Source organism: Mercenaria mercenaria, chromosome 4 (assembly GCF_021730395.1).
Source record: "Mercenaria mercenaria strain notata chromosome 4, MADL_Memer_1, whole genome shotgun sequence".
NCBI classification, from domain to species: domain Eukaryota; kingdom Metazoa; phylum Mollusca; class Bivalvia; order Venerida; family Veneridae; genus Mercenaria; species Mercenaria mercenaria.
The window spans coordinates 8,403,069-8,418,978 of record NC_069364.1 but is presented as its reverse complement, the minus strand read 5'-3'; the positions used below and the strand labels follow the sequence as shown (position 1 = coordinate 8,418,978).

Here is a 15,910-nt window from a genome sequence, read left to right as displayed (position 1 = left end):
TAAAAAGGGGCATAACTCCAGACAAAAATAATCGGGACAGAAAAGTATCAACAATATACACATATCCGTTTCACATTGATGATAAATATTGAGTTTCATTTCATTTGGATGGAAACTGTGGGAATGTCCAGATGTAGTTGTTATACTTAAAAGTCCATAAAAGGGCCATTACTCCAGAAAAAAGATCTGACATAAAAATCCTTACAATATGCCCATGTCTACTTTATACTTTTGTTGTATAACAAGTTTCATTTATATTGGATGTAGACTGTAGGAGGAGTTTATTAAACATTGAGGTGTGGTGGACAGACAGACAATTCAAACACTATATGCCTTCCAAGTCTTCGACAAAAAATAAGCAGGGACATTAAAATGAATTCCTTTTAAAACATACTACATGTTTTACACACTTGTAAAGGGCAATAGAGGCTTGAACATTCATGGTGTTTAAGTGGAATAATTCAGATCATCAAAACCTTGAATTGGATATCCGTCTTTTGAGTGCATGAGAAATGAATATTCTGCATTGGTTAGTTAAAAACTGCACAACACTTTACTACTTGTCAGTTGAACGTAAAAAAGAAGTTATTAATATATTAACATGTGCTTTGTACAGGTGTGTAGGAACATCAACAAGATCAAAGTATGTATGGAGACAGGAAACACAGTTGTTCTACTGAATCTAGAGAACCTGTACGAAAGTCTGTATGATGCCCTAAATCAATACTATGTGTACTTTGGTGGTGAAAGATATGTTGATCTTGGACTGGGAACACATAGAGTCAAGTGCCCAGTACACAAGAACTTCAGGTAAGTTGTTTTGGTTGTGTGGATGTCAGCATTTAAATAGTTAAACTTTCTCTGTATTAATGGCAGGAATAAGAATGGTACATGCACTGCAGATCATTAATTAGAAACCATTTTACTATTGGTTTTCTGGGTCATCTACTGATAAAGCTTAGACATATGCAATTGAACATTGATAACTGTCAAGATTACTCGGCAGTGATAAATTATATGACATTAAAGAATATAGCTTGCTCATATATTACTACAATTAGTGTTTAATTTTATGTTATGTTTATATCATGTTATTTTAGATTGATAGTTGTAGCAGAGAAGCAGACAGTATACAAGAAGTTTCCAATACCGTTGATCAATCGTCTTGAGAAACATTTCCTTACAATTAACACCATGCTATCCTCCGAACAACAGCAGGTCGTGAAAAAGTTAGAAGAATGGGCTGAACAGTTTGTCACACAGAGAAATGTTGGCTACTCACATAGGTATGTTGTTTGATATTATTGGATTGTTTCAATGTAGAGAAAGTGCTGTTATAAAATTATAGCAAGTCTTGTATTAAAAAAGTCCAGAATTCGATTTGGTCTATGCAAAACTTTATTTGAACACTGTTAACTTTTGACTTGATAAATAAAATTTTATATAGATAGAGAGTGGGATAAATGTTCAAGTTTTGGCATAAAGATTTGACAAATTGATGCCTCCTCCCCCCACTCCCCCTCCTCAAAGTTTCGTAGACCATTAATTTTGGTTTCCAATTAATAACCAGAGAGTACTTGGTCTTAGAATGGTCAAACTTCAAAGGATGATTGTCTGTGGTCAGTAGATGACCCCAGTTGTTTTGGTGGTCCGTAGGACAAAGGTGAAGGTTACAGTTACCAGACTGAAAATGGTTTTCACTCAAGAACTGTAGAAGGCTTTGGCCTACAGTCATCAATCTATATAGGATTATTGCCTGTGGTAAGTAGATGATCCATATTGTTTTGGGGTCAGTAGGTCAAACATCAAGGTTACACTGGCCTTGAGACTGAAAATTAAATCCTCACTTGCCTCCAACAGGCCATCATGGGGGCATATGTGTTTTACAAGCAGCTCTTGTTTATTTGATGATTAAAGCATTTCATTTCGTATTTAAGGGGTAACAAAGCAGCAACAAAAGTTGGAGATGTTTTCATTGGTTACCATGAGGACACATGCTCTGCTATTGTTCTAGATGTTTGGAACAAGCATGAACATATAGAAAATGAGAACGATAGGGATACACAGGTTTGTTTTCTATAGAGCGAAATATATGCTTTTTTCATAAAAGGAATACATAGGTCAGGTAGAATAGTTGATGAAAAATTCAAATCCATTTAATTATTGTAGAAGTGATATTTCTTACATTTTACTGATATGATTAAACAAAATAGATTATTTATAAGCTTGAGGACATGTTTTTGAAATTTTCATGATTTAATCTGACTTTTGGATCTCGGGATATGATTGAATCTTGAAATTAAATCGGACATATGTCATGTTCCACTTTTTAGCTCACCAGAGCCAAAGGCTCAGGGTGAGCTATTCTGATCGTTCACTGTCCGGCGTCCGTTGTACGTCCGTAAACTTTTACTTTAAACGACATCTCCTCATAAACCGCTAGGCCAATTTCATCCAAACTTTACAGGAATGTTCCTTGGGTGAAGCTCTACAAAAATTATTCAAAGAATTGAATTCCATGCAGAACTCTGGTTGCCATGGCAACCGAAAGGAAAAACTTTAAAAATCTTCTTCTCAAAAACCAGAAGCCCTAGAGCTTAGATATTTGGTGTGAAGCATTGCCTAGTGGACCTCTACCAAATTCATTCAAATCATGACCCCGGGTCAAAATTGACCACGCCTCAGGGGTCACTTGATTTTAGGAAAACCTGAAAAATTTTTCTCAGAAACCAGAAGCCCTAGAGCTTAGTAATTTGACATGTAGCATTGCCTAGTGGACCTCTACTAAAATTGTTCAAATCATCACCCCAGGGTCAAAATTGAACCCGCCCCAGTGGTCACTTGATTTTACATAGATTTCTATAGGAAAATCTTCAAAAACATTTAAAAAATAAACCAGAAGGCCTAGAGCTTAGATATTTGACATGAGGCAATTGCCTAGTGGACCTCTACAAAATTTGTTCAAATCATGACCCCCGGGGTCAAAATTGACCCCGCCCCAGGAGTCACTTGATTTTATATAGGAAAATCTTCAAAAAAATTCTAAAAATAAACCAGAAGACCTAGATCTTAGATATTTGACATGTAATATTGCCTAGAAGACTTCTACAAAATTTGTTTAAATCATGACTCCCGGGGTCAAATTGACCCCGTCCCATGGGGTTACTTGATTTTACATAGGAAAATCTTAAAAATTTTCTAAAAATAAACCAGAAGGCCTAGAGCTTAGATATTTGACATGTAGTATTGCCTAGTGGACCTCTACAAAATTTGTTCAAATCATGACCCCCGGGATCAAAATTGACCCCCGCCCCATGGGTCACTTGATTTTATATAGGAAAATCTTCAAAAATTTTCTAAAAGTAAACCAGAAGGCCTAGATCTTAGATATTTGATATATAGCATTGCCTAGCAGACTTCTACAACATTTGTTCAAATCATGACCCCGCCTCATGGGGTAACTTGAATGTACATAGAAAAATCTTCAAAATGTTCTAAAAATAAACCAGAAGGCCTATTTCTTAGATATTTGATATATAGCATTGCCTAGCAGACTTCTACAAAATTTGTTTAAATCTTGACCCCCTCCCCATGGGTAACTTGATTGTACATAGAAAAATCTTCAAAATGTTCTAAAAATAAACCAGAAGGCCTAGAGCTTAGATTTTTGACATGTAGCATTGCCTAATGGACCTCTACAGAATTTGTTCAAATCTTGACCCCCAGGATCAAATTGACCCAGCCCCAGGGGTTACTTGATTGTACATAGGGAAATCTTCATAAATTTGCTAAAATTAACCAGAAGGCCTAGATCTGAGGTATTTGATATGTAACATAGCCTAGTAGACTTCTACAAACTTTGTTCAAATCATGACCCCTGGGGTAAAATTGGCCCTGCCCCAGGGGTTACTTGATTGTACATCGGAAAATTTTCCAAAAAAATTCTAAAAATCATCAGTTTGACATTTGAAACATGTAGCTCATATTACTCTGGTGAGCGATCCAGGGTCATCATGACTCTCTTATTAATGTTAGTCAGTTTTACCACAGAAGATAACATCAATAGAGATCCATGGTCAGATCCGTGATTGGGCAGTTTGTCACAAGTTTTTGCGATTTCATAATAAGTCATAACTATAGAGACTACTCATAGCTAGATTTCATTCTAAAAAGTTTTCCTAAGTTTAAGTAAATAATGGATCTTTTTTGAATAAGTATACTGTGAAACACCGCTCAATCCTGGCCATTTTCCTTTTATTGGCACATGTTTATGTCGTTCAAAACCCTGGAAAATTTGATCATTTTGCTCATCCTCTAGCTGTTGATGTTTTACAATAATGTAGTGGTACAACCAGTGTTTTATGGCTGCGAGCATTATGACATGTTCTGTTGTTTTCGAAGCCCAGTGTTAGTGACATTTTTTTGTCAGTCAGTTCTTTCATGGGGGAAATAACCAACTAGTTGATTTTCTCTCCCCAAGTTCAATATATTCTCCACCACCACCTCTCCCCCTCCCACCACCCCACCAGCAAATAGATTTTTAAGCCAGTAACTTCTTCAAGAGAGTACACTCGAAACCCGTTATAATGCTACTCGATATACCGCGGTATTCGTTATAACGCGGTAGGCTCTTGGCTCCAGAATTTTTGGGGGTAAAAAAAAAACGACTCCGCGGATGTTATTTAATTTGATCATAACCAGCGTTAAAACTACATGTACCTGTACTTTCTACTTTAACACCTTTGCCATGACAACTGTGACAAAAATCAATAATTGTCTGCTAGCTTACTTGTTTGTGTATCGCCTTTGTTAAAGTTTGAATACATGTAGACATGTGACAATTAGGCAATCAGTACCATGCCAAAATTAGATTGTTTGCCTAACAAGCGTGTAACATTAGTCAGTCAACTATCAAACCGTTTAAGTTTGCACCAATTAAGCGGATGACACGAACACTTGAGTGAATAAAAAATCGAACAACAGGCCCAGTTTTATAATAAAATGCAGCCATTTTTCGAAATCATCACACTTAGTTCATCGGAATTAACGAAGATTCGATGTATGTCATTCTTTAAGTTCATTGTTTAGATGAAATTCAATGATTCAGATATGTTGTTTGAATAAGATTCATTAGCATAATAGAACAAAATTAATGTAGTAAATTAAGTTGAATATGATTCAATTTTAACAGGAAGTTGTATTCTGTAATTTTAGGTTTTACAAGAGGCTAAGTCAGTGTTGCTATGGTGTGCCACACCTGAATCCCTGGTCAGACTAGACCACGGTAGTCTGTCTAACCAAGAGAAGACTTTGCTCAATAAATGGTATTTCACCAGACAAGCACATGACAGTCTGATACAGTATGTAAATGTGAAAATTGTACAGCAACAATGCAGACGACTTTTTGCTCAGGTAAGAATTTATTTTTCGTCAAGAGAAAAGTTTCATTATGTTCATGGACTGAAAAGGTATTACAATCATAATTTAGCACTGATAACTTTTACAGGTAAAATTTTTCTAGTTTATGTTTTTAGTAAATGTTTAATAGCCTGCATGCTTAGCTCAATAGGGAGAGCACAGATCTACGGATCGCGAGGTCATGTGTTCAATTTCCAAGCAAAGCATATGTTCTCCGTGACAATTTTATGAAAGACAGTGTGTCTGAAAACATTCGTCCTCCAACTCTGATTCATATGGGGAAGTTTGCAGTTACATGCGGAGAACAGGTTTGTACTGGTACAGAATCCAGGAACACTGGTTAGATTAACTGCCCCAATTACATAACTGAAATACTGCTGAAAATGGCGTTAAACCCAAAACAAAAAATGTTTAATTGTTGTTTGTCTGATGTATTGGCACAAGGCAAAAAACAGGTAACTGCAATGACATAAAGATGCACCTAACCACATTTTTGCACTGAAATGATGATATCGCTGATAAAGCAAAACCAACAGAAAGATTCCATGGTTCCCAAAAATGAAGAGGTATTTTGTTTTAAAATTATGAAAGTATATGAGTGCAATTACTATTACCTGCTTTACATAATTTAGCTTAACATGTTTAACTGTTAGAGGTTTTGTTTCTTCTAGATAACTACCCATTCCAAACTGATGGCAGGTGTTCACAAGGGAGAAATCAGTAAGGCGACAGGAATAAATGTGGAGAGAATTCTTCTACTGGAAACCCTGTCTTCCTTCGATACAGAACAGCAGTTCAGTAACAGAATCCAGTAATTATCCTTTCTTTAAAGTTTATTTATTTATTTATTGAGCTCACGCTGATCAAATTTGAAACTTTAACTGCTTGCTTCATACCACTTTTAGATAGCTTAAGAAAGATATTTCGTTTTTGACCCCATTGCCATATGTACTCGAAATAATGTCAACAGCGTCATTCGCCAACACAGAACCTGAATAGTTACTAAATGAACTAGACTGTGGTAGTGTTATTAAAACATAACAACTTGTTTATAGACATTTTTCAGTACATTTTTATACGCCCGAAGGGACGTATTATGTTATGACGCCTGTGTCTGTCTGTCCGTCTGTCTGTCAGTCCATCCGTTAGCAATTTCGTGTCTGCTCGGTAACTCTTGAACCCCTTGAAGGATTTCGAAGAAACTTGACAGAAATGTTCACCACATCGAGACGACGTGCAGAGTCATGTTTTGGATGGCTCGCTTCAAGGTCAAGTTCACACTTAGGGGTCAAAGGTCATATGACTTTGTTTTGTGACCGCTCTGTAACTCTTGAACTGCTTGAAGGATTTTAAAGAAACCTAGCACAAATGTTTACGACATCGAGACGACATGCAGAGCGCATGTTTCGGATGGCTCGCTTCAAGGTCAAGTTCACACTTAGGGGTCAAAGGTCATATGACTTTGTTTTGTGACCACTCTGTAACTCTTGAACTGCTTGAAGGATTTTAAAGAAACCTAGCACAAATGTTTACGACATCGAGACGACATGCAGAGCGCATGTTTCGGATGGCTTGCTTCAAGGTCAAGGTCACACTTAGGGGTCAAAGGTCATATCTTCGGGTGTATATTGCTCCACATTGCGGTGCTCTTGTTTTTTATGCCCCCAGCATCTACTGATGCAGGAGGCATATAGTGATTGTTCTGTCCATTCGTCCGTCCGTACGAGGTTAACCAAATGGGACCGTTTCGTCTAGCATCAATACCCCTTACTAGAATGACTTGATATAAATGCAAATGCAACCTGTGACCATTCTTCATCTTCAGACATCACCTGACCTCAGTTTGACCTTGACCTTGACCTCATTTTGGACTTAGGTTGCTTTATATGGGCCATCGCTTGGTTAACCAAGTGGGACCGTTTGGTCTAGCATCAATACCCCTTACAAGAATGAATTGATACTAATACAGATGAAACTGTGACCATTCCTCATCTTCAAACATCCCCTAACTTCAGTTTGACCTTGACCTTGACCTCGTTCTGGGCGTAGGTACAAAATCTATCGATAAGGATGCCACTTGGGGCATCAAGCATTTATTGAACGCAGCTCCTTGTTTATGTTTTATTTATTATAGGCAGCACATTCAGAGTACAGACAAAGGTCCAAGCCTGATGGTAATACAGTGTGACTCGGGTGATGTGAATGCCAATTTGATAGCTTGTGCCCGTTACTGTGTCATGGACGAATTTGAAAAGATGCGTGATGAGCTGCGGGCACCAGTACATGTTGTTTTCATTGTTCAGCTTCCTAGAGGGGCCTCATTCACTGGATTTCAGGTAACTAACTATTGCCCATTAACGATATTTTATGATTTGATAATTGTCATATGTCTTGGCATTTACAGCAATAACTTTAAATCCTGTTACAAGAATATGAATGTAAGTAGTTTACAATGATAGATGGCAATGAAAGGGAGTGAAAAGCACAAAACTATAACTCTTATAATTTTGAAGTAGTGTGAAACACAGAAGAAATTGAAATATAATAGCAGACTCTTTTGGTGTAGTCTGTTCATTTGGTGTATTGAAATATGCAACTGCTCTCTTACCATCCTACCACCAAACACTGTTTTAAGCAGAATTTAATTACAAATAATTTGAATGGACATCATGATCCCAAAGGACCAGATAATATATTTACACTTAATGCAAGTACGGGAAACTTCTAACAGCTGCCAAATGGCACTTGAAGACTTATCAGTGTGTAACTATTGTGTAAACATTGTTTCCAGTGTGGAATATGGCACTCGGCACATATAGATGACTTGTATACAGCAGACATGAATATGCCTACCCTACAAGATATGCAAGGAAAGTCAGTAGCTAAACTCTTCACTGATGCCGTAGTGGAACCCTCTGCTATGGAAACGGATGAAGCAGTCCCAACAGAAACGTAAGAAAGTTTTTTTTTCTGAAAGAAAGCCATAAATTTGTTGATGTAAATAAAATTGTTATTTTCATTGCTGTCAGCACATTAGATATTTGACTATGAAAGCAATGTTAGGTAATTATAAAGAAAAGTTTATGGTTACAGAGACATGTTTGGTTTCACATAGAATTTTTATTGGAGAAAGAAAGAAATTTCTATTCAAATCTTTACAATCACGGTTTAACATCTCAGTGAGATCATCAACCATTCAACAACCAATTGTATGTCTTTAGAACAAAGCTTTCGGTCCACAGGCTTGAACCAATAGTGACAAAGGATTTGCAGTCAGTTGTTGACTTTAACCGCTTGGCCATTATAGACCCTGTTTAATATGTCTATGTTTATTTCAGTGTAAACCCAACAATATAATTATACAATTTTCAGTGGTCCTGGAGCAGAGGAAATGGAATGGAGTGAATCTGAAAGCAAACATGTATCACCGAGACAGAGAATGGATGAAGACATGATTACAAATGACCTTGAAAATAGACTGAGGGATGCACCACTGCAGTTAGATGATGTACTTCTAGATTTAAGAAATGTTGATAAACATGGTGGTGAAGGTTTCAGTCAAGGTTATGGTCAGCATAGACTAAATGTAAAAGGACTAATTTTAGCTTGTGTACAAGCAGCACTATCTATGGTGAAAGATAAAGAGGAAAATACAAGTAAAGAAACAGATAGAGTGGCACTTGTTTTGAAACTACTGCATCAAGAACAAGTAGAAGGTATTGTTAGAGAATATTGTTTTTATAAGTTTAGATTTAGTTACAGAGAGCCCTAGACAGTCGAGTGGTGAATGTTTGTAAATCGTTTACACCCATTCACCACTCGACTGTCTAGGGCTCTCTGTAATAATTGATAAGCTTGTGCCTTTTTCACAAGACTGATAAGATGGAGTACTTTCTTCAGCTTAACTTACTGAACATAATGAATTCATTCAAACTGGAAGATCATTGCATACAGCATTCAGTCATGACTGACCACCTGTATTCTATAGAAGGGAATTTTTAGGTCAACATAATGAACATTTTCAAATTAAGTGATGGACTCCACAGAACAAATTTGCATGTTCCCTCTATGGTATAACAAATTGAATAGGCATATCCATTTATATACGAGTTTCATTACTTATTAACATTTTATAATAAAATTTGCAATGAGGAAAATGGTTATATGTAATTTAATCAGTAAATGATGTGATTGTACTGTATGATTCCATGTCAATTCTTTAAAACATTATGCCTCCAGTTTGTAAACAAATGAAAAGAAGAAATACTGTATTTGTCTATAATTGGCTTTTATCTTTCTCTACCCAGGCCATGTTTCCTTTCTGCATGGAGTATGTTGTCTGATAGCCAAACTTCTGAAAGAGAAGGAATCAAAGACTCATGTTGCTCACATGGCACATCACTGGCTGATCAACGAAGCTGCTGCTTCGGAAAATATCAATAAAGCAGGAACATTTCGGTATGTATTTTTGATTAGGTTATTGTTGTTGATTTCAGAACTATAATTGTTCAGGCAAATCTTTCTAAGGATAATCCTGTTACACTTTCAAGAAGTATACAGAATACTATGAAAATTATTTAGCTAGCACAACACAAGTACCCTCCTGGAAATACTGGAAAAATTATTTACCTGGAACAACACAAGTACCCTCCTGGAAATACTGGAAAAATTATTTACCTGGAACAACACAAGTACCCTCCTGGAAATACTGGAAATATTATTTACCTGGCATAAGACATATACCCACCTGGAAATACTGGAAAAATTATTTACCTAGCACAACACAAGTACTCTCCTGGAAATACTTGAAAAATTATTTACCTGGCACAACACAAGTACCCTCCTGGAAATACTTAAAAATTATTTACTTTGCACAACACAAGTACCCTCCTGGAAATACTTAAAAATTATTTACCTTGCTCAACACAGGTATCCTCCTGGAAATACTTAAAAAATTATTTACCTTGCACAACATAAGTATCCTCCTGGAAATACTTAAAAAAATTATTTACCTTGCACAACACAAGTACCCGCCAGGAAATACTTCAAAACTAGTTTACCTCACACTGTACAAGGACCATGCAAAAAGAAGATATGTATTAACTGTCACAAAACCCTAAATATAATGAATAAACACACAGTTTTATCATGTGTTTCAACAGCAATAGCTGTAAATAATAATGTCCCAATTCTGTTTACAGACGTTCATGTATTCAGACGCTGGAAAATAAAGTCTCACCAATTTTGGCTGGGATTATAGCTTACTTGGACACTAATGACAACTTGAAAATACTACAAGAGGAACATTGCCAGTGGAAACAAGAGTTGTGGCTGACTTTCCTTCATACCGTAGATGCCATCAATCTGCATGTTTGTGTCTGCATGTTTCTTTTTCTGTTTAAACTTAAATGTAATAATGGATATTGGATACTGTGTTAAAAAGTATGATTCAGTTTTCGGCTAGGCCTTCTTGGCCGAGTAGTTAAAATTGCTGACTTTAAATCACATCCCTCTTACCAATGTGGGTTCGAGCCTCACTCAGGACGTTGAATTCTTCATGTTAGGAAACCATCCAACTGGCATATGAAAGGTTGGTGGTTCTACCAAGGTGCCCGCTCATGATGAAATTATGCACGGAGGGGCAACTGGGGTCTTCATCTACAGTCGAAGTTGGAATGTTGCCATATGACCTATAATTGTGTTGGTGTGATATTAAACCAAACGAAAACACACAAAAATTCCAATTTTGGCTGGTGCCATTATTTTTCATAATTTATTTAAAACCGGATCTAAAAGTAAACACTTCCTTATTTTCAAATATGTACTATTGTTATGTTTTGTGTAGAGACTGCATCATTTTAAATGAGAAGAATATTGCTCTTAAAATACTAATATGAACTGTGATCATAGTGATGTTGCGTTTTTAGCTCACCTGTCACGAAGTGACAAGGTGAGCTATTGTGACCGCTTGATGTCCGTCGTGCGTCATGCATCAACAATTTGTAAAAAAATCTTCTTCTTGAAAACCACTGGGCAGAATTACACCAAACTTCACAGGAATGATCCTTGGGTGGCCCCCTTTCAAAATTGTTCAAAGAATTGAATTCCATGCAGAAAAACTTTAAAAATCTTCTTCTCAAAAACCAGAAGCCCTAGAGCTTAGATATTTGGTGTGAAGCATTGCCTAGTGGACCTCTACCAAATTTGTTCAAATCATGACCCCGGGGTCAAAATTGACCCCGCCCCAGGGGTCACTTGATTTTACATAGGAAAATCTTCAAAAATCTTCTTCTCAAAAAGCAGAAGCCCTAGAGCTTAGATATTTGACATGTTGCATTGCCTAGAGGACCTCTACTAAAATTGTTCAAATAATGACCTCTGGGTCAAAATTGACCCCTCCCCAGGGGTCACTTGAAACATATGAAAATCTTCAAAAAATTTCTAAAAATAAACCAGAAGGCCTAGAGCTTAGATATTTGACATGTAGCATTGCCTAGTGGACCTCTACAAAATTTGTTCAAATCATGACCCCCGGGGTCAAAATTGACCCCGCCCTAGGGGTCACTTGATTTTACATAGGGAAATCTTAAAAAATCTTCTTCTCAAAAACCAGAAGCCCTAGAGCTTAGATATATGGTGTGAAGTATTGTCAAGTGGACCTCTACAAAATTTGTTCAAATCATGACCCCTGGAGTCAAAATTGGCCCCGCCGCCGGGGTCACTTGATTTTACATAGGAAAATCTTGAAAAATCTTCTTCTCAAAAAGCATAAGCCCTGGAGCTTAGATATTTGACATGTAGCATTGCCTAGTGGATCTCTACTAAAGTTGTTCAAATCATGACCCCAGGATCAAAATTGACCCCGCCCCAGGGGTCACTTGATTTTACATATGAAAATCTTCAAAAATTTTCTAAAAATAAACCAGAAGGCCTAGAGCTTAGATATTTCACATTTTGCATTGCCTAGTGGACCTCTACAAAATTTGTTTAAATCATGACCCTTGGGGTCAAAATTAGCCCCGCCGCCGGGGTCATTTGATTTTACATAGGAAAATCTTAAAAAATCTTCTCAAAAACCAGAAGTCCTAGAGCTTAGATATTTCACATGTAGCATTGTCTAGTGGACCTCTAAAACATTTGTTCAGATCATGACCCCAGGGTCAAAATTGACCCCACCCCAGGGGTCACTTGATTTTACATATGAAAATCTTCAAAAATTTTCTAAAAATAAACCAGAAGGCCTAGAGCTTAGATATTTCACATGAAGCATGGCCTAGTGGACCTCTAAAACATTTGTTCAGATCATGACCCCCAGGGTCAAAATTGACCCAACCCTAGGAGTCACTTGATTTTACATATGAAAATCTTCAAAAATTTTCTAATAATAAACCAGAAGGCCTAGATCTTAGATATTTGACATGTAGCATTGCCTTGTGGACCTCTACAAAATTTGTTCAAATCTTGACACACCAGGGTCAAAATGACCCAGCTCCAGGGTTACTTGATTGTGCATAGGGAAATCTTCATAAATTTGCTAAAAATAAACCAGAAGGCTTAGATCTTAAAGCATTAGCTAAGAAATTTGTTCAAGCAAGCAACTCTACTCAGGTGAGCGATATAGGGCCATCATGGCCCTCTTGTTATTTTTTTTTTTTTTTTTTTTTTTTGAATATTGATTAACCTACGTACATTGTTTATGTGTAGTTCACAGATTTACAGTCACCAACAAGACAAAGTGATTTACCAGAGGTAGTTGTCATGACAACAGGAAGTGAAGGCCACGTGTTCAGTGCTAGGATGCCATTCTCTTGGCTGATGATTAACCAAATCAACGAAATCTTAAAGTTACCTCACCCAGTTACAGAATCACATGATCTTGAAGGTAGTCCAAAATACCATTCTAAGATGATGATTTGACCATGCCAGTAATTTTAAGGTCATTATGCGATTGAAAAATGATGGGAACACCTGAAACAGTTAAATAAATTACTCTCGCCATTTTTTTCCTTGCTTTACTATTTTGAAAATAGAATTTTAGAGAAATATTCGTTTACTGTTAAACACAAGTTTTCTAAATGGTGAAAGAGAAATGAAATGTGTTGCAGGATTTCTGCAATTTATTATCTGTATTTGGCAGACGGTGACGAGACTGTTACAAAAACAGAATCAATTGTGAAAGTCCTTAGTGAGCATGCACTCGGAAAAGTACTTGGCTGTGTATCTCAAAAGGACATTGTCACAGAAGCTGTACATGAATACATACATGACTTTGTACACACAATGTACAATGCCGCTACACTACAAGAACAACAGGTAAAATTAGGTAGAAGGAAGATAAAAGGAAATATATAGGCATTTCATTTTTGTTGGAAATCTACATTTATTTAAACGTAATCTCTAAAAGTCAATCTTTTAAATATCATACTGACAGCTAATACATATGATATATTTAGATCTCTGCCTGTTGAGGCTTAGTGTTTCAGTCATATTTCACCTATATGTTTTCTAAGGCAATTTCAAATGTTGACAATTAAACCAGGGCAGCAATATTTTGATTTAGGTGACATATACATGTACTACTGTTTGCACATCAAAATGCCCCATTGCCTTTTTAGCTCACCAGTCCGTCGTCGGTCGTCCGTAAACTTTTACTTCAAACGACATCTCCTCATAAACCGCTATGCCAATTTCATCCAAACTTCACAGGAATGTTCCTTGGGCAAAGCTCTATAAAAAATGTTCAAAGAATTGAATTCCATGCAGAACTCTGGTTGCCACAGCAACCGAAAGGAAATACTTTAAAAATCATCTTCTCAAAAACCAGAAGCCCTAGAGCTTAGATATTTGGTGTGAAGCATTGCCTAGTGGACCTCTACCAAATTTGTTCAAATCATGACCCTGGGGTCAAAATTGACCCCGCCCCAGGGGTCACTTGATTTTACATAGGAAAATCTTCAAACATCTTCTTCTCAAAAAGCAGAAGCCCTAGAGCTTAGATTTTTGACATGTAGCATTGCCTAGTGGACCTCTACTAAAGTTGTTCAAATTATGACCCCGGGGTTATAATTGACCCCGCCCCAGGGGTCATTTGATTTTACATAGATTTCTTTAGGAAAATCTTCAAAAAAAATAAAATAATAAACCAGAATGCCTAGAGCTTAGATATTTGACATGTAGCATTGCCTAGTGGACCTCTATAAAAATTTTCAAATCATGACCCCACGGTTCAAAATTGACCCCGACCCCAGGGGTCACTTGATTTTACATAGGAAAATCCTCAAAAATCTTCTACTCAAAAACCCGAAGCCCTAGAGCTTAGATATTTGGTTTGAAGCATTGCCTAGTGGACCTCTACCAAATTTATTCAAATCATGACCCTGGGATCAAAATTGACTTCGCCCCTGGGGTCACATGATTTTACATAGGAAAATCTTCAAAAATCTTCTTCTCAAAAACCAGAAGCCCTAGAGCTTAGATATTTGACATGTAGCATTGCCTAGCGGACCTCTACTAAAATTGTTCAAATCATGACCCAGGGGTTAAAATTGACCCCGCCCCAGGGGTCACTTGATTTTACATAGATTTCTATAGGAAAATGTTCAAATTTTTTTTTAAAATAAACCAGAAAGCCTAGAGCATAGATATTTGACATGTAGCATTGCCTAGTGGACCTCTACAAAATTTGTTCAAATCATGACCCCCAGGTTCAAAATTGACCCCGCCCCAGGGGTCACTTGATTTTACATAGGAAAATCTTCAAAAATTTTCCAAAAATAAACCAGAAGGCCTAGAGCTTAGATATTTCGCATGTAGCATTGCCTAGTGGACCTCTAAAAATTTGTTCAAATCATGACCCCCGGGGTCAAATTGACCCTGCCCCTTAGGTTACTTGATTAAACATAGAAAAATCTTCAAAATTTTCTAAAAAAAAACCAGAAGGCCTAGAGCTTAGATATTTGACATGTAGCATTGCCTAATGGACCTCTACAAAATTTTTTCAAATCATGACCCCCGGGGTCAAAATTGACCCCGCCCCAGGGGTCACTTGATTTTACATAGGAAAATCTTCAAAAATTTTCTTAAAATAAACCAGAAGGCCTAGATTTTAGATATTTGACGTGTAGCATTGCCTAGTAGACTTCTACAAAATTTATTCAAATCATGACCCCCAGGGTCAAATTGACCCCGCCCCTTAAGGTTACTTGATTGTACTTAGGAAAATCTTCAAAAATTTCTGAAAATAAACCAGAAGGCCTAGAGCTTAGATATTTGACATGTAGCATTGCCTAGTAGACTTCTACAAACTTTGTTCAAATCATGACCCCCCAGGGTCAAATTGACCCAGGCCAAGAGGTTACTTGATTGTACATAGGGAAGTCTTCATAAATTTGCTTAAAATAAACCAGAAGGCCTAGATCGTAGACATTTGATATGTTACATTGCCTAGTAGACTTCTACAAGCCTTGTTCAAATCATGACCCCAGGGGTTACT

The 15,910-nt window shown here is 36.9% G+C and overlaps 1 protein-coding gene across 1 annotated transcript in view; it reads left to right on the top strand.

The window, feature by feature from the left end:
• LOC123552655 (E3 ubiquitin-protein ligase rnf213-alpha-like) overlaps positions 1-15,910 on the top strand; it is a 128,875-nt gene that overhangs the window by 74,849 nt on the left and 38,116 nt on the right. Inside the window, exons 40-51 of the mRNA XM_053540034.1 lie at positions 617-810; positions 1,101-1,286; positions 1,938-2,067; positions 5,215-5,412; positions 6,090-6,229; positions 7,553-7,754; positions 8,210-8,370; positions 8,791-9,134; positions 9,726-9,876; positions 10,620-10,788; positions 13,123-13,300; positions 13,556-13,731. Of these exons, the coding sequence (XP_053396009.1) occupies positions 617-810; positions 1,101-1,286; positions 1,938-2,067; positions 5,215-5,412; positions 6,090-6,229; positions 7,553-7,754; positions 8,210-8,370; positions 8,791-9,134; positions 9,726-9,876; positions 10,620-10,788; positions 13,123-13,300; positions 13,556-13,731 (2,229 nt within the window). The remainder of the gene's footprint in view (positions 1-616; positions 811-1,100; positions 1,287-1,937; positions 2,068-5,214; positions 5,413-6,089; positions 6,230-7,552; positions 7,755-8,209; positions 8,371-8,790; positions 9,135-9,725; positions 9,877-10,619; positions 10,789-13,122; positions 13,301-13,555; positions 13,732-15,910) is intronic.